The sequence below is a fragment of the Dromiciops gliroides genome, chromosome 6, assembly GCF_019393635.1.
Source record: "Dromiciops gliroides isolate mDroGli1 chromosome 6, mDroGli1.pri, whole genome shotgun sequence".
Lineage (NCBI taxonomy): Eukaryota > Metazoa > Chordata > Mammalia > Microbiotheria > Microbiotheriidae > Dromiciops > Dromiciops gliroides.
In genome coordinates this window covers 78,693,901-78,718,034 of record NC_057866.1, presented here as the reverse complement: position 1 = coordinate 78,718,034, position 24,134 = coordinate 78,693,901, and the positions used below count along the sequence as shown (strand labels likewise).

Sequence of the window (24,134 nt, the reverse complement as noted above, 5' to 3'; positions counted from 1 at the left end):
TCTCTTTGAAATGTTTTTTTTAAAAAAAACTGAGCAAGTATCTTTTCCGTAGGAAAGCTAAGACAAATAACCTGTGTTTACTACATTATTTTTACCAGATGATTTGGTGTTTGGGGCTTAGGATACAGAAACAGGAGAAATTTAACAGTCAATCAATAAACATTAAGTACCTATTATGTGTAAAGCACTAGGGATACAAAAAATGGCTTCTCTTGAAGGGCTCAAAATCTAATGGAAGGGGCAGATAGGTGGTGCAGTAGATAAAGCACTGGCCTTGGATTCAGGAGGACCTGAGTTCAAATTCAGCCTCAGACACTTGACACTTATTAGCTGTGTGACCCTGGGCAAGTCACTTAACCCTCATTGCCCCATGCCAAAAAAAAAAATCTAATGGAAGGGGAATTTTTATGAAATATATAATAACCTCTCTCATATTCAGATTTCTGGATACATAGTATAACCTCCACTGAATTCTGGGTAATTACTAATTCTTTTTCTAGAATAAATCATAATGACAAAAAAAAGCCAGCAGTAAGGATGGAAATAGGATACAGCAATTTTTAAAATCAAGCTCCAATTATGCTAACTATATTTCTTCCTCACATACATAAGATGATAACTAGTTAGGACACAGAAAGGTAGAGCAAAATAAAAAATGCAGAAGAAAACGGTGAATAAGGAGTTGAAATCCAAGACATGCAAGAAGAAAAGAGACCATTTTGCTTTCTTTGTTGAGCTCAACTTATTAGCTCCATATGAACTACATCTAAATGTAATAATTTATGGATATGATTGCAGAATCACTGTCATTGATCTCTGAAAGGTACTGGATAAAACCTATATAGGAGCAAGTGTAGACAGAATAGAGAAGGTAAAAATGTCTGGAATTTTTATAAAAGAAAGAGTGTGAAAACTGAAAAATAAGACTGGTGAGCTCAACTCTGATAAAAAAAAATTATAATGTGTTACTTCAGGGAAGGTAAGTGAACATCTAGAAAAGGAATCAGCAATCAAAAAGAACCAGCATGCCTGCATCAATAAGAAGTCATGCCAAACTAATTTAATTTCCTTCAGCAATAGTTCTGGAAGCACTAGTTCTAGAATTACAGGATCTATGATGAAATTTCAATAACATGCACTACTGGTGGGGAATTGGGCAAGGTAATTAAATCATCTGAGACTCAGTTTCCTTGACTCCAAAATGAGGGCACAGGCCGGGATGGCATCCATTCCAGCTCTACATCTATGAATCCATAATCCTAGATTTTTTGACATGGGGAAAGAAGTAAATGTAGTTTAGCTAAATTTTAGCCAAGAAACTGGCAAAATTTCCAATACTTCCATTATGGGCAACATGGAAAATAGCAAGTACAAGGCAGTATAGTTGGGTGGTTTTAAAACTGTTTGAACCACTAGATTGGACACAGAGAGTGGGCAGTGCTGGGCCCTTGTCAACTTAAAGGTAGGGCTCTATTGACCTACCCTAGCAATCTATTCTTAACCCTCCACTTTCCAACATTTTTATTAACAACTTGGATGAAGAAAGAGATCATTTTATTATTAAAGGAAGAAATGCCACAATTATGTATGGGATAACTAACACAAGTGACAGATTAAAAGATCCCACCTGGTTAACATATTAAGTGAAAAGTAATAAGGTAAAACTAAATAGAGATAAATGTAAAGTCATAATTTGGGGCCAAAAAACCCCCCATTTACTTTACTAACATTAGGTGGAAGGAGACAATGTGAAAAAAAATAGGGGATGTTGATGTCAATGAATCAACAGTGTGACACAGAAGCCAAGCAGACATTCAGATTAAATGGCCCTGTCTTGGGTCAGACAGACGTTGAAGCCCAACTCTTCCAGTTTTACTCCAGCAAAGATCTAAAAATAGAACCAGACTGAATAAAGCTGTAACTACAACAAAAACAAAAACAAAAACACAGACAGAAGCTACAGGTACTGGAAATGGAGCCCCAACATTGAAGCAGGTATGAGTGCAGGAAAACTTATGAAAAAGCAAATCCTCAGCAATATCTTGATTAGGAAAGTTCTAGAGTGTAGAGATGATCCATTACTCCTAAAGGGCAAAAACACTGCTTTTCCAAAGAGACGACCACTGCCAAGAGGATGCTGCATGCTTATGAATCTTTTGTGTTTCAAGCGTTGCTTTTGAGGCAGAGGGAATAAATAGCTGCTGCATATTTGATATCTAATTTGTACAATATATAACTTTTTTTAGAAGAGACTCTGCAAGACCCTTCTGGGAAAACACTTGACATGAGCCACACCTAAGCTTTGTTGTAGAGAGTTTCCATGCAACTCCTGGATGTGGATATAATGAATTAGATAGAGAAAAACTTGACTCTCCTTGTTGAGGCTGCCTACAGGATAAATTCCATCCTTACATATAAGTATAGAGAAAGAACTCCTTTTGGGAAGGGAGATTGGGGTTGGGGAGTGTCTCCTGGGTCAAGGTAACACTTGAATGATAGAAGTGGTATGGGGCAGCTAGATGGTGCAGTGGATAAAGCACTGGCCTTGGATTCAGGAGGACCTGAGTTCAAATCCAGCCTCAGACACTTGACACTTAACTAGCTGTGTGACCCTGGGCAAGTCACTTAACCCTCATTGCCCTGCAAAAAACAAAAAAAGAAGAAGTGGTATAAAATACATCATCAAGGGCACACAGGTGACCAGCAAATGAGGTAAACCAATTATGAAATGAGAATAAGGAATAAGAGATGAATAGTCTGAGTGTTGTGATGATATCAAATATCAAAAATATCAAAAGAACTAGAGGGAGGCAGTTATGTGGAGCAGTGGATAAAGCACTGACCCAGGAGTCAAGAGGACCTGAGTTAAAATCCAGCCTCACAGATACATGGAAAGATATGAATAGACATTATATGATAAGGTGATCTGCACTGATGAATGGATAATATAAAGAGCCCAACACATGATCCCACTGAATTTTTTTTTTGGTAGGGCAATGAGGGTTAAGTGACTTGCCCAAGGTCACACAGCTAGTAAGTGTCAAGTGTCTGAGGCTGGATTTGAACTCAGGTCCTCCTGAATCCAAGGCCAGTGCTTTATCCACTGCGTCACCTAGCCGCCCGATCCCACTGAATTTTAATACCTACATATACAAAATATTACATATCTTTAAAATAACTTCCAGTACTTATTTCCCCATATTGTTTTATACTATTATATTCCTTTTAAAAAATTTTTGTTAAAAAAGTGACCTAAGGCTGATGATGAGTGAGATGAGCAGAACCAGAAGAACATTGTACATAGTATCATCAATATTGAGTGTTGATCTACTGTAATGGACTATATTCTTCTCACCAATGCAATGGTACAGAAGAGTTCCAGGGAACTCATGATAGAAGAGGATCTCCAAATTCAGGAAAAAAAAAAAAAGAACTGCGGAGTATAGATGCTGAATGAACCATATTATTTATTTTCCTTTTGGTGCTCTTGTTTTTCTATTTTGAAGTTTTTCGTCATTGCTCTGATTTTTCTCTTATAACATGACTAATGCAGAAATATGTTTAATGTTGTGTGTGTGTACCTATATCAGATTACCTGCTGTCTAGGGGAGGGGGGAGGGAGGGAGAAAAATCTAAAATTGGAAAGCTTGTATAAACAAAAGTTGAGAACTATCTTTACATGTAATGGGAAAAAAATAAAATACCTTATTAATAAAAATGTAATTGGGAAATGTTTAACAAAATAAATAAAAATACAGTAAAACATAAAAAAAAGAAAATGTATAGTTCATCAAAGAAGGCTCTGGAAAAGGATATATTGCTATCAATGTTCAAATCAGAAAGTAAAGCTGAAATCTTTCTTGAAAATGTCTATCCAGTGCCTTTCATAATAGCTAATGCACAGCAGTCTTTTGAATATATGAATTTCAAAAAAAAAAAAAGTGACCTAGACCAATGATTTCCCCTCACAGTACTTACTATCTATTACTAAAATATCTGAGAGGGATAGACAATGATATAGCGGCCCCAGAAGTCCTCCCATTCTGCTTGCTGCAGTGTACTGTATCTTGCAGGTTCTGTAATGTATGACTTTTCTCAATTCAACTGTAAAGTTGCTATCTAGCTATACTGTCTAAAAATCTAATGAGTAGTCACCAATAAATTAGAAACTTTAGCAAGAGTTTAGACTTTTAAGCATTTATTAAAGAGCATTAGAATTTAATGATCAGAAAGGTAAAAATCTATTCCCCCCCCCTTTTTTTTAAGTGAGGCAATTGGGGTTAAGTGACTTGCCCAGGGTCACACAGCTAGTAAGTGTTAAGTGTCTGAGGCCGGATTTGAACTCAGGTACTCCTGACTCCAGGGCCGGTGCTCTATCCACTGCGCCACCTAGCTGCCCCAAATCTAACTATTTCTAAGAGACCCCATCATCCAACCTGCCATGGCGAGGTCAGGAACAAAAAAGGACCCAATGCTTCCTTCTTCCTCCCAGAAGCCTCTTGTCTGAACCGGAAACATCAAACATCACTTCCTGACGCCAAGGAACTGACCTTCCAAGCCACATGGCTTGCCTTCAGACGCCTTCTCCTCATGGCGGAGCTTTCCTATAGTAATTCTCCAACAGGTGGCGTCACTCCAATTGTCACACAATGTAGCAAAAGACCAAACAATGACTGATTCAAAGATTTTGTTTTTTCACTCCCCAAATCTGTCTCCCATGGCCTTGGGTACTGTTGCTACTACTTTCAAAATGGCTCCAGCCAAGAAAAAGGGAATCATAAACTGCCAAGCAAACTGCTAAAACTGTCACACTCAGAAGAAGGATGGAAACAAATCATCTTTAAGAACCTGTCATGTATCAGGCATCAAGCTAACTGCTTTATAAATATCTCATTTGATTCTCACAACAACAATGAGTTAAGTTGTATTATAACCCCCATTTGACACATGAGAAAACTGAGGCAAGCAGAGGTTAAGGGACTTGACCAGTGTGATATTTAAAATCTAAATGTGGGTCCTAACCTGCTCCCCCCCAGTTTTTTGGGGGAAACTGGCTAAGATTTACTGATAAATTCAGCAAGAGTTTAGGCTTTTAAGGATTTATTAAAGAGTAAAGACAACACATGGGATCCTATAACGCTAGAAAAGTCTATCTACTTTCTATCTACTCTTTTTCTGTCCACCTTTTCTGTCTCCCACCAAGCCAAAGTCCCAAACGAAAAGAGGGACCCTCCTTTCCTAGCAGCCCACGTGAAGTTCGGCCGCCAAGCCGATGTCTCAAATGAAAAGAGGAAGATCCAGCAAGACAGCCTCCCTTTCCTACTTCCTGTCTCCCTCCCCAAAAGGGGAGGTCCTTCAAGCTGATTGGTTGAGGGTCGTCTCCTGCTGATGTCAGTAGACCACAGCCTCTGAGAACAACACCTGACTCAGGGCCAGCCAGGCATGGTCTTGATTTAATCATTCTTAAGTAGGTACTCAGTCAGTTTCTCAGTCTCACCCAATTCAAATAATTCTAAATCAATCTTGGGGGGGGGGCCTGGGCAGCTGCCAAATAAACCCCATTATTTTATCACACCATGGTAACATAGCTAGGAAGTATCTGAGGCTGTCTTCCTGACTCTAGGTTGAGCACTAGCCACTGTGTTGACTGGCAGAGTTAAGAGAATATAGAGACTAATAGACAGATATGGGAAACAACTGTCTTTACCCCAGTTGCTGATATTCTGTGGCTACTTTTTAGGCCTAGAATTTTCTGATCCCCTTTCACTACAAAGCTTTCCTGTATGTCAATGATAGGTGTATAACTCATGAGGCTGACTGCTTTTTCATAAATAATTTTCATAAAATTGGAAGGAGTGTCAGATGAAAAAGAAATTATATGGCAAGGAACACATGGATTTGAACAACTTTTATTTCAGTTTCAGGAGTAACAGGAATAAATGGAGATTTTCTTAAAATGCTAAGTAGTAGCTATCTAAAACCAAGAGCAAGTATTATCTGTAATCTGGATAAGCAAGAAATCTTCCCAGTAAAATCAAAGGTAAAGCAAAGATGCCCATTATCACCACTATTATTAGCTATAACAATAAGACAAGAAAAAGAAATTAAAGGAATAAAAAGAGGAAACAAAATTATCACTCTTTGCATATGGCATACACTCAGAGAACCTGAGAGAATTAACTAAGAAACTAGATGAAACAATTAACAACTTTAGCAGTTTCAGGATATAAAATAAACCCACATAAATCATGAACACTCTCTATATATTACCAACAGAACCCAAAAGGAAGAGAAAGAAAAATTCCATTAAAAGTAACTGTGAACATTATAAAATACTTGGCAGTTTACCTGCCAAGACAAACCTAGGGACCACATAAACACAATTACAAAACACTTTTCATAGAAATAAGACACCTAAACAATTAGAGAAATGTTAATTGCTCATGGGCAGGCTGAATCAATATAAAAAATGACAATTCTACCTAAGTTAATTTACTTTTTCAGTACCATGCCAAACTACCAAAGAATTAGAAAGAGTTAGAAAAAATGACCAAAAAATTCATCTGGAAGAATAAAAGGTCAAGAATATCAAGAGAATAAAAAAAATGAGAAGGAAGGTGGCGCCTAGCAGTACCGGATCTTAAACTATATTACAAAGTAGTAATCATTAAAATAATCTGGTACAGGCTAAGAAATAGAGAGGTGAATCAGTGAAATAGATAAAGTACATGATACATAGTAGCAATTGACCATAGCAATCTAGTGTTTGATAAACCAAAAGACCCAAGCTTTTAGGACAAGAATATATCACTTGACAAAAATTGCTAAGAAGACTGGAAAGCAGTTTGGAAAAACTAGGCAAGGGCCAAAATCTCACACTGTATACTAAGATACAGTAAAAATGGGTACATGATTTAGACATAAATGGTGATATCAATTAGCAGATTAAGAAAGCATGGAAATTTTTTACCAATCAGATCTATGGATATAAGAAAAATTTATGACTAAACAAGAGCTAGAAAGCATCACAGTAGATAAAATGGATAACTTTGATTATATGAAATTAAAAAGGTTTTGTGCAAACAATACCAATGCAGCCCAAATTAGAAAAAATATTAATAGCAATAAAAGCCTAATTTCTCAAACTTACATGGAGCTGAGCCACTCACTAACTGATAAATGGTCAAAAGATATGAAGAGGCAGTTTTTAGAAGAAATCAACACTATATGTAGTCATAAGGGAAAAAGTTCTAAGTCACTATTAGTTAGGGAAATAAAATTAAATCAACTTTGATGTACCACCTTACACCTATCAAATTTGCTAGTATGACAGAAAAGGAAAATGATAAATACTGGAGGGGATGTGGGAAAATAGGGACACTAATGCACTGTTGCTATAATTGTGAATTAGTTCTACCTTTCTGGAGAACAATTTGAAACTGTGTCCAAAGGGTTATAAAACTATGTATGTTCTTTGACCCAACAATACCACTACTAGGTCCATATCCCAAAAAAATCAAAGAAAAGGGAAAAGAATCTATGTGTACAAAAAAATAGCACTTTTTTGTGACAGCAAAGAATTGGAAATTGAGGAGATGCCCATTTGAGGAATGGCTGAACAAGTTGTGGCATATGTTTGTGATGGAATACTAATGTTTCTTCTGAGTGCTTTTGAGATGATGTGGCTCATTTGGGTCTCATGCCATCTTTTCAGTCATCTATGTTCCTAACCTTCAAGTTATCATTGCTAAGTCACATTGATTCTACTTGCACAGTCTCTCTCAGAAATCTCATCTCTGCAATTACATGAACACCATACTTGTTCAGGTCTCATTGCCTCTCACTCATTTCATTCAGGCCCCTAATTTGTTTTCCTGTGTCTCATCTTGTCTCTTCTCACCCCCCCCCCTCCAAAATACTGCCAAATATTATGACCCTATAATTTTCTTATTCAAAACCTCCAGTGACTCTCCATAATTTTGCTCCTATTTACCTTTTCGGTCTTATTATATTATTACTCCTTTTCATGCACTCTGTATTGCAGTCAAATGGGACTACTAGGTGCTGCCTGCCTTGATATACCACAATCCCATGCCCTGGCATTATTCCAGGCATAGATATACTTTCTTTGTTACCTCTGCCTTTCAGAATTCTTACTTTCTTTTAAAATTTAACCACTATGAAGCCTTCCCTGATCTCCTTATTTACTAATGTGCTCTGTTCTCTCTTTGCACAAATTATCTTGTTATACTAAATATCTTAACAAAAGAATAAAATTTTTTTCAAGGGTAGGGATTGTTTTATTTTTCTATCCCCAGCTTGGTACTTGTACATAGCAGATATACACTTAGCAAAATATTTGTTGAACTGAAATTGTTGAAAAGTTTCAGCAAAAGTCACAGAATTATTGGGTAGCACTAAGAACAACACACAAATATAGTTCATTTCTCCCCACATGGTAAAATGTCACCACCAATAAGGAAATTGCTTTTGTGCAATTACACATTAGTCATAACCCAAGTGTACATTAAAAATAAAAGGCTATTGAAAATAGTCCTACAGTTGTATGTCTAAAATAGAAAGTGAATTTTTATTTTTGTAAGGAAGCTTGCTATCAAAACTTAAAGGGCTGTTAGATCATCTGGTCAAAGTAAAGGACTGAGCAGCTGGGTGGAGCCTGGGCAAGTCACTCAATCCTGTTTGCCTCAGTTCCTAGCTCTAAAATGAGCTGGCAAACCACTCGGGTATCTCTGCCCAGAAAGCCCTAGATGGGGTTACAAAAAGTCAGACATGACTGAAAAACAACTGAATAAGGACAAAGGACTATAGCCATGGTTTGACATCAGAAGACCGGGACCACATCCTCCGATCTGACACTTACCAGTTATGTCACTTGGGCAAATTCCTTCCCTTCATTGGGTCTCCATTTCACTTTCTCTAAAATAATAATAATAATAATTATACTACCTACTTCACAGGCTTGTTGGCAGGAAAGCACTTTACAGACCTTCATGTTGCATATAAATAGGAGCTTCTGTTGATTCTTTACTAGACTATAAATTCTATGTATGCAGGGACTGTCTTATCTAAATGTTTGATTTACCACAGACTTACTTTTACAAAGGAGTAGTTACTTACCAAATGGTTAATTGGACTTTTATGTCTCTCATGGAATTTTAGAAAATACTAGTGCTCATCTGCCATGTGAATTTCTTTAATATTTATGTAAACTGTGGAGGATGGCACTGATCTATTCTCCATGACTTCAAAAAAACAGTCCTCAGACAAGGGAAGGTTGTGGGGTCAGGATCAGCACAGATCATAGTTGTCTTGAAAAGCATAATCTACAAATCTGCCTGAACCGATGGTGCCTGGCAGCTCTGTTCACCGTGTGCTCTACCAGAGATAACTGCTACCTCCCTGCAGTACTGAAGCAGTAGCTATTACAGTGCCACTGCTGGGGCCTGACTTTGTCCTTCTATGCCCAAACCAGGGGCTACATGTCTCAATGTCACTGTACCTGGCTGTTCTACCACAGCTGATGAGGTCAGGAAATATCACATAGGATGGCTAAAGCAACTCCAAAGGATTCTAGCTGATCATAGCAAGACTTGGATTCTCTTTCCTGTTAGTGGCAATCCTTTCCAATTCAGGAAACTGGAACTACTGACATTTTGACTCCTAAGACTGTCACTAAGACTAGGAATGTCCAGCTCAGGATCAATCAGTTATATTCAGGAAAAGACAAAAAGTGGGTGGAAAAAGCAACAACAAAAAAGCAACAAAGCCAGAGACTCTTCTAGGTCAGTACATGTGCTCTATTTATCATGTGCAAGCAGTAGCCTTACTGTCAGGGTAGGAATGGAAACTTTAAACTGATGCAGCAGCCCTAGCCAGTACTCAGCAAAATAACGGGGGTGCAGTAGGCACATTTGTACATCTCCCTAATACCAGAAACTTCTCAAGGCTGAAGGGGAGAATGAAGCATTATCCTTTCAAGTGTCTTCCCCAATAGCCTGCTCCAAAGGAAAAAAATGAAGTCCATGTGGCTCAATTCTAGTTGGCCACCTCTTGTCAGGAAGTGGCCTGACAAGGCCGCTGTTCTTTTTCATTCTTCTCTTTGAGATATCTTGAAAATAAATTCCTAAAGACTTTTAGAACTGTGTTGCCCCCAGCATAGATTTTTTTCTTCCATATATCAGTTTATGTTCAGTCACTATCAGATTTCATCTTATGTCCCATTTCTATTTCCTCACATAATACAGTGGGTAGTTAGATGCTAAGTATCTAAATATGCTCACGCCAAGGACACTGATGAAAACAAATAATAGTTAAAGAAACATTAACAAATCCATCCTTATTTTCTGTTTACTTGTCTTCTTGATAGTTTCTTCTGAGTCCTCTTGGGATGATGTGGCTCATCTGGCTCTCAATGCCAAGCTTTCTGTAGACTTTACTTCCACTGTTTTTCATTTAAAAAATTTTTCCACCATCATTCTCAGTAGTATTTTACAAATGAGTCTGTATGCTAAACTGATTTTTGCCTTGTTCACAAAGTCTCTCTTCCTAGCCAGGGGAGTTTATGGGCTATTGTTGAAACAACTTCTTATTGAATAGATTTTTGCAGAATAGGTCAGCTTAAAGTGGCTATAATATGCAGTGTCATTTTTTCATCTTTATTCTTTATCCCAATTTAATATTTTGACCTTTGTTCTAATCAAATATTTATCTGACTCTACATATTCAGATGTGACTCTTACATCAGTAAGTAGTCATTCTAGGACTGTTAAGATATAGTCAGTTTCATTTTTAAAAAATGATGTTAACTGATGTCTAGCATTTTCAATTCTCTTTTTCAAAGAAAGCATTCGGGGGCAGCTAAGTCATGCAGTGGACAGAGCATCGGTCCTGGCATCAGGAGTACCTCAGTTCAAATCTGGCCTCAGATGATTGACACTTACCAGGTGTGTGATTCTGGGCAAGTCACTTAACCCCAATTGCCTCACCAAAAAAAAAAAGAAAGCATTGAAGTAGTTCAACAAGGGGGGGCGGGGGGGGGGGGGGGGCAAGAGAACAAGATATATGATGACAACAATGTAAATGAATAGATCACTAAAAGAAAGTTTAATTCTGAATAATGAAAAAAATGGTGAAGGTCTTGGAGACAACATAAAGAAAGATATTCTGCTTCCTCCATGGAAGAGATTACAGAGGATTTGTTGGACAAAGTAATACATACAATGTCGGACACTGATCAGATGTTTTTGTTTAACTTTCTCTTTGCACAAGGAAGAAGGGGAAGGAAAGGTAGGGTGGTACGACTATGATGTAAAGATAAAAAGGATCAATAAACCATTTTTTAAAAAAGGAAAGTATTAGAGAAATACAGATGTGAGGCTTCTGAATAGTTATGAGCCTTGAGCCATTCCTTTCACAAACCTGACCCATATTTTCTAACTTAATTTTTTTATCATCCTCCTTCCTACTTACCTTTGTACTGAAGTCACCAACTATCAAAATGCATACAGACTTCAAACCATCCTTTATTTATAATTCTTAGTGTGGAAAGAAGTTCTGCGAACAAGTTGAATGTGGGGAGACTTTTGGAGACAGCAGAAACCTTACTAAACATAAGAAAATATATGATAAAGAGAAACTCCTGTATGTATTGTTCTAGCATAAGAAACAAGGCAAAGCTTTCAGCCAGAGGGGAAACTTTAAAAGTGAAAAAACATGAGAAAAACTCAGGCCTCATGGTTTCATGCTTAAGTTCTCCTAGCCCTAGCCATACCCCAAGACCCTGCCCTCAAGGGTCGAGACAGTGGGAAGATAATAAACCAAGTTCAAGAAAATTCAAGGAGGGAGACAACATAAAGGAAAATGCTTCCTTTTGAAGATACCACCTGATCTAAGGCTAGGAGGAAGCTAAGGATTCTAAAGGACAGAAATCCAAGAAGGGAGTACCTGCCAGGCTCAAGGAACAACCTTGTGCAAAGTAACCAAGGCAGAGAATAGGATAATAATTCTGGCAACAGTAAGTAGGCCGTTTTGCCTGAAATATAAAATACACAGCAGAAATGTGAAATCAGTCTAGAAAGGTAGGCTGGAGTCAGTCTGTGAAGGGCTTTAAGTGCCAAGGTGTGGAATTAGTACTTTACCCTACAGAGTCAGAGAATCTTCTTGAGGAGGAGAGTGATGCAATCAGACATGTGCTTTAGGAAAATGATTTTGCTAGTTGGGGGGGGGGGTATGAATTAGAAAGGAATGAAACACCAAGAGCAGGGGAAGAACTTTCAGCCTAAAAAGATAGTTTATTGACTATCAGGTGATCAAGTTTTCAAACAGAGTATGTAATCATTAAAGAACATGAGAATTAGTGTTAGAGAAGTACATGAATTTAATGAATGTAGAAAACTATTAGGCAGAGCAAAACTTCCATGCACATAAGAAAATCCAGGCTGAAGAAAAACCCTTCAGATATCATCAATAAGGGGAAGCTACCAGTTAAAGGACTACTTTATGAAGGTGAAAGAATCCCCACTGGTGAGAATCTCCATCAACGAGGATTATTAACTGCAGATATCACAGCTGGGAGGGATAATGAATACACTGAATTAGTCAGGATCCAAAAGGACCTTAATAGGCTAGAACAGTGGCTCTCAAATGGTGAGCCTCAGGTTCACTATGAGTACCAGCAAATTCTGAACGTTACTGCAGTTAAAATACAATGTAGGAATCACTTAATATCAATTTTACTTACCCAGCATATGTAGTATAGTATTCCCCAAATCTGCCAAGTAGTAGCTTCCTAACTAACTCCCACAAGAACCTTGGGCTCTGAAAGGGCAATGCTCATCTCATCTTGCCTGGAACCCATCCTCACCATGAACTCCTCCACTCTCCCTTACTATGTGTTGTCTTCTTCCATTAGAACATAAACTCAAGCGTGTCTTGTTGCTTGTGTTTGTATGCCTAACATTTAGCAGTGCCTGTAATGTACTGAGCACTAAGTCCTTTCCTATCCTATCCTACCAATCTGATCCTGTGTTATCTTATCATTTCCACATTAACCTCAAAATACATCAAACGCTGAACTTGCAAAGGACTTCACAAAAGAGCCGCTTTTATTCATAGGCAGCTATACATATGTCTTCTGACTCTTCTGGATTGTTGCCAATTTAAATGTTGATTATTCAACAGCCCCTTACAACAAAAAATACTGTGTTATGAACATTCGGTCAAATGTATTAAGATTAAACTTAATAGGCATGAATGTGAAGGCCACTCAAAATGTCAACTTTATAGATACAAGACAGGGGTGGCCTGATTTTTTTGGTAGGGGTCTGTAATGTGGTAGCTAAAAAATGGCTGTGCTCTTAAAACTTATTAGGAGGCATAATTTCCACAGTGAGGGAGGTGAGAGTCCTGCTGTGGGCTGTTGTTAACAAACAATATATGGAATGCTGTTTTCAGTTCTGGGTACTACATTTTATCAATAAAACAAAGAAGCTGAAAAACACCATGAAGGTGACCAAGATGGTGATGGGCCCTGAGAACACGCCATATGAGAATCAAGTGAAGGAAGTGGTGAAGAGAAAACTTAGTGGGGAATATGTCATCTCTCTGAAGAATTGCCACATGGAAGATAAACTAGACTTTTTCTGCCAGGCCCCAGAGCAGGGAAAATTGTATAGAGGATTTCAGCTCAATATAAGAAAAAACATTCCTAATGTAACGACTAGAATGACGCCACCTGCTGGAGACTTACTGTAGAAAAGCTCTGCCATGAGGAGAAGGCCTCTGAGGGCAAGCCATGCAGTCAAGGTCCTTAGCGTGAGGAAGTGACGTTTGCTCGTGGGTACTGTCTATCAAGGCTACCAGCCAATCAACTTGAGGAGCCTCCCTTTTCTGGGAGGATGACACAAAGTAGGAAGCCTATGCTGGCGGAGGGGTTATGTCTCTATTTTGGTTCCTGACCTTGCCATGGTGGGTCGGATGATAGGGTCTCTTAGAAATAGTTAGATTTTCACCTTTCTCTCTGATCCTAATGCTCTTTAATAAATACTTAAACACTTAAATACTCTTGCTAAAGCTTATAATTTTTTGGCGACCACTCAATAGATTTTAGATGGTATAGCTAGAATTTTAGCCCCTTACACTAATATTTATGGCTAACAAAAATACACTCTCCATAGAGAGTGAGTTTCTCTTCACTAGAGGCACTCAAGCACAGGGTGGGTGTCCCTTTATTGTCATTTCCCAGATGTCTGTCCTCCTCTGGATTTCTGCATCATGCTCTTTATCCTTTAAGATCACATTAGCCTTCTAACTCACACCTTGTCAGTATTCTCTGCCCTTGGGTCCCCTCCCTTCCCCTCTCTGGAGGGGAGAGACCTCTCCTCTCAGAACCTCCATTTAAGGAGGATACCCACTCAACAGATATATGGGAAAAGTTTGGCCATGAATGAATAAATGAGAGAATGAATGAATGAACAAACAAAAGAAGCATTTATTAGTGCTTACTATATGCCATGTACTGTGCTATGGATACAAACTGAAGAGGGAGATGCTCCCCATACTCAAAGGGGCTCACATTCTAATTTAGAAAGATACCACGTCTAGGAGCATTCAGATACAGGGCAGATGGAAGAGTCTAGTGGTCCTAAGAATGCAGCTCCAGGCTGCATGGAATAGGACTAACTGGAGGAAACAGTTGGCACTTTGAGGTATGGAGAAAACTGGTGAGATGAGATGGGAAGGGGAAACTGGTCCTAAGATTTAGATTGAATCAATGGGCAAAGATTGAAACCTGAAACATCAGGCATAAGGGATTTGGTATAGAGGAAATGGTATGGGAAGTAGAATAACAGTCACATATTAAAAGTCAGGGCAAACATGTCACTTGGGCACAAGATACTTTTTTTTTTCTTGCGGGGCAATGAAGGTTAAGTGACTTGCCCAGGATCACAGCTAGTGATATGTCACAGCTAGTGATATATCTAGTAAGTGTCAAGTGTCTGAGGCAGGCTTTGAACTCGGGTCCTCCTGAATCCAGGGCCAGTGCTTTATCCACTGCGCCACTTAGCTGCCCCACAAGATACTTTTGGGAAAGGGATGTCAAAGAAGACTGGGCCGAGTTTACTGAAAGAAAGAAAGGAATGGCTTCTGAGGTAAATATATATAGAAAACAATACATAGAGCTGACCCAAGTCAGACCTTAGGGTTACAAATGAAAAAAGAAATCAAGTACAAGTTTTGTACAAAATGTTCTTCAAGAAATAACAAAAAAATCATTTTGGTAATGCCAGGTTAGAAGGTATTAATTCTTTGTACATTCTATTCCTTTTTTTTCTTTGCTTCAGGGGGTGGAGGGTAGTGAGGAATGTTGTCCAGAACACCCAGGTGCAGAACACGGAGCAATTGTGAAACATGTCTCAAATCCCAGCATTTAAAAATGTCCATACTCTCTTTAGAGCAACTATTCTCTCCTCTAACTGCCATTAGAGGATTATGGTGGAGTCAGGAAGACTCCTCTTCCTGAGTTCAAATCTGGCTTCAGACACTTACAAGCTGGGTGAACCTGGATGAGTCACTTAACCCTGTTTGTCTGTTTCCTCCTCCGTAAAATGAGCTGAAGGAGGAAATGGCAAACCTCTCTAGTGTCTTTGCCTAGAAAACCACAAACGGGGTCAGCAAGAGTTGGGCACAACTGAAAAACAACTGACCAATCAGCTAAAAGGAATCTTGGAGGTCATAAAATCCAATTCCCTCATTTTCACAAATGATGAAATCCTTACGTCATACAACTACTCAGTGGTAGGACCAAAACTAGGAATCAGATCTCCAGAACCTTGATCCCATACATTTTTCCCATGCTGCCTCCATACCTCATTAATTCTGGTGGTAGTAGGGGTGGGGGAGACTATCATCAAATTAGTATGGAAAATTAAAATATGAGAGTAAAGTGCTAGGGAGACTAAAATAAAAATAAGTACAATATTCAAAAATACTATTTTCAGTTAATTTTGCTAAATGTTATGTTGGTATTAGGCATTATACAATGATTTCACTGGAAGAAAGTTTAAAAAATATGACCATTAATAATCTGGATTGGTAAGAACAATCAACTACTCTTTTTTTAGGGTTTATTATACAGGGTTATAAACATGCTAGCACTGTAAAGTGTAAGGTCTACAACAGCAAAGTTTTTCCCTTTGCTTTAAGTTTTTATATAAAGTTGTTCTTTCTTTCTTTCTTTCTTTTCGCAGGGCAATGAGGGTTAAGTGACTTGCCTAGGGTCACATAGCTAGTATCAAGTGTCAGGTCGGATTTGAACCCAGGTCCTCCTGAATCCAGGGCTGGTGCTTTATCCACTGTACCACCTAGCAGTCCCCATATTTTCTTTAAAAAGATCATGGTTAGCATTTGGTAACATGCAAAAAATTCTATTATCATATTAAAGTTGTAAATTTTTTTGTTTGTTTTTGTTTTTTTGTGGGGCAATGAGGGTTAAGTGACTTGCCCAGGGTCACGCAGCTAGTAAGTGTCAAGTGTCTGAGGCTGGATTTGAACTCAGGTCCTCCTGAATCCAGGGCCGGTGCTTTATCCACTGCGCCATCTAGCTGCCCCATAAGTTGTAAATTTAAATGTGCAATAGTGGGAAAAAAATCCTAAAAAACTATATGTTATACTGTTTTCTAGTTTACTGTATCAAAGTTTCTGAAACCAAAACTATACTACTATCAAACAAAAGCCTTAAATAAATTCACAATGCTGTGCCATTTGATCTTTAACTTCTGCTTTTCTTGGAGTACAAGATTAAATTTATTAACTACTCTTAATTTTTAATGAACCCCCAAAAGGAAATGTTGTACTGCAGGATGAAAGAAGTCATTCTTTTTATATATCTTAAACAAATGTGATTTGTAGTATGTATCTGACTTTTAAACAGTGGACACAATAGCCTATGAGGCTGAATATTATTGTGCTATAAGAAATGACAAGCAGAATTTCAGAAAAACCTGGAAAGACTTAAATGAACTGATGCATTATGAAGTGAACAGAACCAGGAGAAGGTTGTACATAGTAACAACAATATTGTTCAATGAAGAACTGTGAATGACTTAGCTATTCTCAGCAATATAATGATCAAGACAATCCCAAAGTACTAATGACGAAACAAACTATCTGCCTCCAGAGAAAAAACTGATATTGACTGAATATAGAAGGAAGCATGCTATTTTTTCACTTTCTTTCATTTTTTTCTTTTGAGTCTTCTTGTAGAACATGACTAACATGGAAATGTTTTACATAATTGAATATGTATAACCTATATCTGATTGCTTCCTGTCTCAGGGAGGGAGTAGGGGAAGGTGAGAGGGAGGAATAGAATTTGGAATTCAAAACTTTAAATAAAAATGTTTAAAAAAAACCCACCACCCTAAACAAAACAATAAGAAGGCCAGTTTGGCCAGATCATGGTGGGGGTGGAGGAAGTAAGTATAAGGATGGGAAGATAAGTCACAGCCAGGTTGTGAAAGACCTTAGTCAATGTAGACATCTTGGTAGGTCGATCAATTTCATTCCTATTTGTTGTCCTCTTTCAAATTTTGTCAATAAATGCTCTTTAGCTACCAAAAAAAAAAAAAAAGATTGAATTAGCTCTCTGTGACCTTGATAAAAAATCTTGTTACATCACATACTCTTTCATGTTACTCTTCACTCAACAACTACTTGCTTATTTGCTTTTGGTTATTCATTTGTCTCAGCTGTATCTCACTCTTCGTGACCTCATATAGAGTTTTTTTTGGCAAAGATTAGAGTGGTTTGCCATTTCCTTCTCCAGTATATTAAGGCAAACAGGTTAAGTGACTTGCTCAGGGTTACACAGCTATCAAGTGTCTGTAGCTGGATTTGAACTCAGGTCTTTCTGACTCCAGATACAACACTTTATCCACTGAACCATTTGGCTGCCTCACTTGTTTGCTAGCTCCTAAAAAAAATCTCATCCAAATTAAATTTCTTCAAGCCCTCAGTACTATCTGAAAGGCTCTATTCTTTGATAGCCACTTCCTCAGGCCATTTGTAAGCATATTTCTGAACGATCTTACAAAAAGACTGTCATTATGACACAGTACAGAACACTAGTAAGTTTTGATCTCCATTTCCCCAAAACTACTTTCTGTCAGAAATGTAGGATCATTATCACAGATGAAGAATAGGGATAAGAAATAAGGTAATGCAGCCTTTTGAATCATGGCTTTTTCAATATAAAACTTCTGGAGAGTAAAATAAAATTACTTTATGATTCCTAGCTTGTTAAAACAATATTTTTATACTTTAAATAACTAAAGTGAAAGCTTAAACATGTTGAAGTTCATCATCAAAACAAAAATGTTGAAGGGTAACTTTTCAATCTCGCAACTTTTAATTTGAAACTTTCCAGGCCACTAACTTCAAATCAAAAGTTAAATTTAAGTTACTTCTTTATCTCTTCATTCCAACAAGATCCAAGAAGATAAGGCCCCCCTGCAGGAATTCTTATAGTACCTAAAGCTTGGTACCACAGAGAAATGACAACTCCTTTCCTATCAGATCTGATCAGGTTCTACTCGGCTACACCCAAAGAATATCAGAAGAATAAAATAAGTGAAAAGGAGTGAAGTATTAAAGGATGCTGAGCCTGCTAGAGATAGAGGCAGCAGAGCATAGAGGATTAGCTTTCCCTCCAAATTTGAGGCTGGTGTTTTCTAGTAGACACCATCGCTCCAGATGAACACACAGAATTTTTTTTTTCAATATATAGATTTGTGTGTGTGTGTGGGGGGGGGGGGCAATGAGGGTTAAGTGTGACTTGCCCAGGGTCACACAGTTAGTAAACGTCAAGTGTCTGAGGCTGGATTTGAATTCAGGTCCTCCGTAATCCAGGGCCGGTACTTTATCCACAGCGCCACCTAGCTGCCTCAATATATAGATTTTTTAAAAGTTGGGGCTGTAAATAAAATATTTCCTTACCTGATTAGAGAAGGTCTCAAAGGGTAGATATCAGAGATCTTCACCCAGATTGTTTACTTAAGAAGGCCCAGGGCAGACAGCCTGTAATTTTCCACCTGGCTACAAAACTTCATCATGCCCAAGGGCCAGTCACTCTTCCTCTCTTCCATACTCCCCCCCCATCCCACCAATTTTAGCTTCTTTTTATGTGTTGTCTCCCCAGTAGACTGTAAGCTCCTTTGATGGCAGGGACTGTTTTTTGCTTTGCTTTGTATCCTCAGCACTTAGCACAGTACCTAGGACAGAGTAGGTTCTTAATAAATCTGTACTGATTATCTCAAAATATAGAATTTATGCTCTGTAATTACTGCCTTCTAGGTTAAAAACTACAAATTCTGAAGGTGAAAAACGGAGCTACTTAACAAAATGTCTCTTTTAGCAAACCAAAATGGAGAGCTAAAAAGAAAACATAAAAAGGCATGAATATCTTTGAAAACTTATTGGTAGGTAAGGTCAAACGGGATCATTTTTTAAAAAATTTAAGGACAATTTTTCATTAAATATATTAGTATATCACTAGAACTCTGATTATACTAAAATATAATTTTAATATCCTCTTTTTATTCCATGATTCCTGTTCCTCTGACTTTTGAGATATCATTATGTCCAGTATCTTCAACACAAGTCAAGTTTGTTCTGAAGGACTTTTACACGACCAACATTTTGATATGGCTAACATTTCAAAAATAAGTCATCTTTAATGAAAAAAAAATACAATACCTTTTCCAGTTCTCTTGGTATTCGCATACATGTGTATACTCTCTCTCTTCTTTCTGTATATTTTGCCTCATTATGTTCAAGGAAATACCCTCTTGTTAGTTCAGCACTGAGGAACCTCAACAATGAAAGCTCTATAGAAAAATAAAGTGACAAAACAGAAAGAACAGTCAACAAACTCTTATAGAGTAACTTACAATTTAATTAGGGAAGAAATGTAGTACACAGATGAAGCAACTAGAGAACAATATAAGGCAATATGTCATTCAGCATCTAGCACAGTATTATTAGGCACAAAATCGAACTTTCCTGGATACATGATGAATTGCTAGACTCAATTCTGCAGGTATTTATGAAAACACCTACTATGTGCAAGGCACTGAGTGAATATAACACGTAAACAGAAATGCACAAACAAGATAATCTGAGGAGGGAGAAAGCACTAAAAACTTGGAGATCAGAGATTTCCACAGGAGTTAGCATCTGAGCTGTGCTTTCAAAGAATTTAAGGCTTGTAAGAAGCAGAGGTGAGATGAATGCATTTCAGTGATAGGGACAGCCTGCTCGTGCAGTTAAGTGGAAAATACTATGCCCAGCCCTGGGAGTAGCAATGGGTAGAATGTAGAATGTGTGAATGGAATCATATGAATAATTCTGGAAAGGAAGACTAGAGTAATACTGTGAAGGGTTTTAAATGCCAAGGTGAAGCGTTTGCATTTTATCTGGAGGCAACAGGAAACCCCAGAAACATTCTAAGCAGAAGAATAACATGGTAACACTAAAGCTTTAGAAAGGTGACTTTGGCAGTCCTGTCAATGATAGATTGGAAAGGGGAGAGACTAAAAGTAAACAGACCAATTAGTAAATTACTAAAATAGGCCAAACAAGAAGGGTTGAGAGCCTGAATTAGGATCTTGGAAACAAATGCAGTGACAAGGGGACAATTGTGAGAAATGCTATAAAGTAACTGAGTAGATAGGGGAAAAAAGGAAGAATCAAGGATGACTGAGGGCTGGGAACCTGGGTGACTATGGCCACAACAGAAACGGTGAAGTCTGGGGGAGGGGCATATTTCAGGAGCAAGACAATAAATTGTATTTTAGACATGCAGAATCTGAGGTGCCTATGAAAGGTCTGGGTGGCAATGTCTGTCAGTAGTGGAGGTCTAAAGCTCACAAAAGGGATAACAGCTGGATATATAGATTTGGGAGTTATCTGGGGAGAGAGAGAGATAGCAACTGAAGCCATGAAAGTTGATGAAGAGGACACGGGACAGAACCATGAGGGTTTACCTTGGTCAGGGTTAGGACATTATTATATATTAGAAGATTATTTAGTAGCTAATCACCATGGGCTAGGGGAAGTCAGAAAAGGCTTTGTGAAAAATGTGCAATTAGCTTAACCTTGAAGGTAGTGCAGGACTTTGATGACAGAATCATGGAGAGGGAAAGAGTGTGTATTATGAATATTTAAAACAGCAAGGAAGTATGCTAAGTCTATGGAGAGATAATTCCATGTAACTCTCTTTAAATCTAGGTCCTGAGCAATACTCACCTGATGTACAAATTCTTCCTTCCTAAAAGGTTCACAAAGTTGCTGACAAAATTCTTCACATACTGCTTGCCTTATCATAATGTACGCTTTTAAGGATTCTTCCTTTGTTAAGGATCAGGACCAAATTTTTGTGTCCCATTCTATATGACATCTCCCTTCCTTTGCATTATTCTACTTCCTTTCTTGTCTCCTCTGTTTCTTCTAAGAAAATTCACTCATATTATCAATCGGATTTTAGAATTGGAAGGGCCTTTAGACATCCTCCAGTCTATACCCTCATTTTGCAGATGAGGAAACTAAAACCCAAAGAAGGAAAGTGTAAATAAAATCCTTAGTTGAATATCATATGCTATAGAAGTAAATTATTGTGACATTAGAGCAGTAGGTAATAGTCTGATAGTAGAGAATAGGGTGAGCAACAAAAAAAACCAGAGAGGGTGGGTGGTAAACAATCACTTGGACCTCAATACTTTGAGAAGTCAGGAAAGTGATTTTATTGTAGAAGCTGTTCTCTACAAATAATACCCAATTAACATTTAAAGCTTGACCATAAAAACTGTACCCCAAAGTTTCTGAATTGATGACTATTATAATAACAAGGCACATCTTAACAGAGCTCTACTGTACTGCCTAATATTTCATTTGAGGACTGTCTACAGCTTTATTATGATACTTTAGTTTTCTAATGATAAAAATATGGGTATACTCATTCATAACAATCTGTATTCACTGTCAAAATGAAATACTAAATTTGTATAATAAAATAATAAAATTGAGTATGATTTACCAACTTCAGGACTTAAAATATATTCTAAATAAAACAATATACTTCACCTCACTACGATCCACACCTAAAACAGACTAAATCCTGAAAATTAGGAAAAATAATGGCGCAAATCGACATAATGCATATCATTTAGAACCAAAGGCTGAATGATCATTTGTTGAGTATGCTAAAGCATGGAATTTTGTTTAGGTATAGTCCCACTAGAAGGCCTCTAAGGGTCCTTCCAATACAAAGATTCTGTGACCCAATACTGGGAGTATGGTGGAGCTAGCTTATAACCTATCAGACTGTTAAATTTTCAATATGAGCATTTTCATCTTGGCTTGATTGATTGTTTTGTTGCTATTTAGACTCAAGCAGGTGATGAAGAAACTGCTAAGAACTGAGATGCTTTTCAGAGAGCCCCTTGTTAAACATTTACAAGTACACCCTGGCCATCTGATTATCCCCTGGGTCAGTTTAGGAGTCAAAAGGTTTTCAAAATCAATAATGTATCTGAATTTGGCTTTAGGCAAACCTGATTCTCTGTGTCTATTTCAAAATCAATCCAATAATCCAAGGCCAGACACACAGTGGACATTGCCCTTTTCCCTGAGAAAGGAGAGGAATGCAGTTTTCCCCTTTATTTGCCCTGTACCCTGAGGTAAACATTCCAATTCATGTTCCTTTTACTACAGGGATCAGAGTAAATCGGGTTTCCTTTCTCATTTTGCCTACTGGATCCTATTTTATTTCCTTGTGACTTTTCCTTGTCAGTATCTATCAAGACAGGGTAATAGTCTCTATAAAGTCCATTATTCCCATCTTCCTCCAATCCTAGATGCTGCTGGAATAGCTAGAAAAAGCCACTCAGCGAGGAAGGCTGGGTATCCTAGAAATCCATGCTATTTCATTTCATCTTTCTACAATGACACAATCCTTTTATTCCTCCATAATTGATTCATTGTCTCATTCACCATAGTGGCAGTTCCAAAACTTCTCATATCTCCTCAAGACTCTCAAAGCACTCATTTCCCCAAAGCCTCCCAGCTGAGGATCATACTGCATATTTGACCAAGAAAATTGAGGCCATTAATTGTGATCCTCCTCTTATCCTTACTGTTAACCACTTCATAGTGGGGAAAGCCCCACTAGTCCCTCCTTTATTTTGTCTGATGAAGAGAAGGCTGTCTGGTTTCCACCATCATTTCTTCCGTCTCTTATCCATTGGTTGCTTCTCTGACACCTACAAATCTATTTTTCTCATCCTAAAAAGAAAACAAAATCTTACTAAGTCCTTCTATTCCCCACTAGCTGCCATTTTATATCTCTTTCTCATCCAAACTCCTTGAAAAAGCTGTTTACACTGGTTGCCTCCAACCTTCCCTCCACTCTCTTCTAAACCTACTGTAATCAGGCTTCCCCCCTGATCATTCAACTGAAACTGCTCTTTGCCAATTTATCAATGATCTCATCAGCTCCAATGGCCTTTTGTCAATATTCATCCTTCTTTACTGTTCTGCAGCATTTGACACAGTTGACTACCTTCTTCCTCCGTATGCTCTCTCCTCTCTAGATTTTTGTGGCACTGTTCTCTTCTGCATTTTCTCCTACCTAACTGCTCTTTCTCAATCTTCATTGCTGGATTGTGTTATGCCTCAATTGTGACTTTATCAAGAATCTCCTTTTTCACTACACATTTTCTCACTTGGACACAAGGGTGTGCTGGAGCTAGTTTGAACAAGCTTGAGAGAGTTGACTGTTAATTTTCAGTGTAAGCATTTATACCTCAGAAATTGGTAAACACTTACAAATCAGGACTTATTATTTGGTTGATTGTCTAGACTTAAGAAATGAAGGTCGGGGGCAGCTAGGTGGCGCAGTGGATAGAACACCGGCCCTGGAGTCAGGAGTACCTGAGTTCAAATCTGGCCTCGGACACTTAATACTTACTGGCTGTGTGACCCTGGGCAAGTCACTTAACCCCAATTGCCTCACTTAAAAAAAAAAAAAAGAAATGAAGGTCCAACCTTTAACCCCACTC

The 24,134-nt window shown here is 38.0% G+C and overlaps 1 protein-coding gene across 1 annotated transcript in view; it reads right to left on the bottom strand.

Moving 5' to 3' along the window:
* Positions 1-24,134, bottom strand: part of TAPT1 (transmembrane anterior posterior transformation 1) — a 95,897-nt gene that overhangs the window by 60,993 nt on the left and 10,770 nt on the right. Inside the window, exon 3 of the mRNA XM_043971592.1 lies at positions 19,774-19,904. Within this exon, the coding sequence (XP_043827527.1) occupies positions 19,774-19,904 (131 nt within the window). The remainder of the gene's footprint in view (positions 1-19,773; positions 19,905-24,134) is intronic.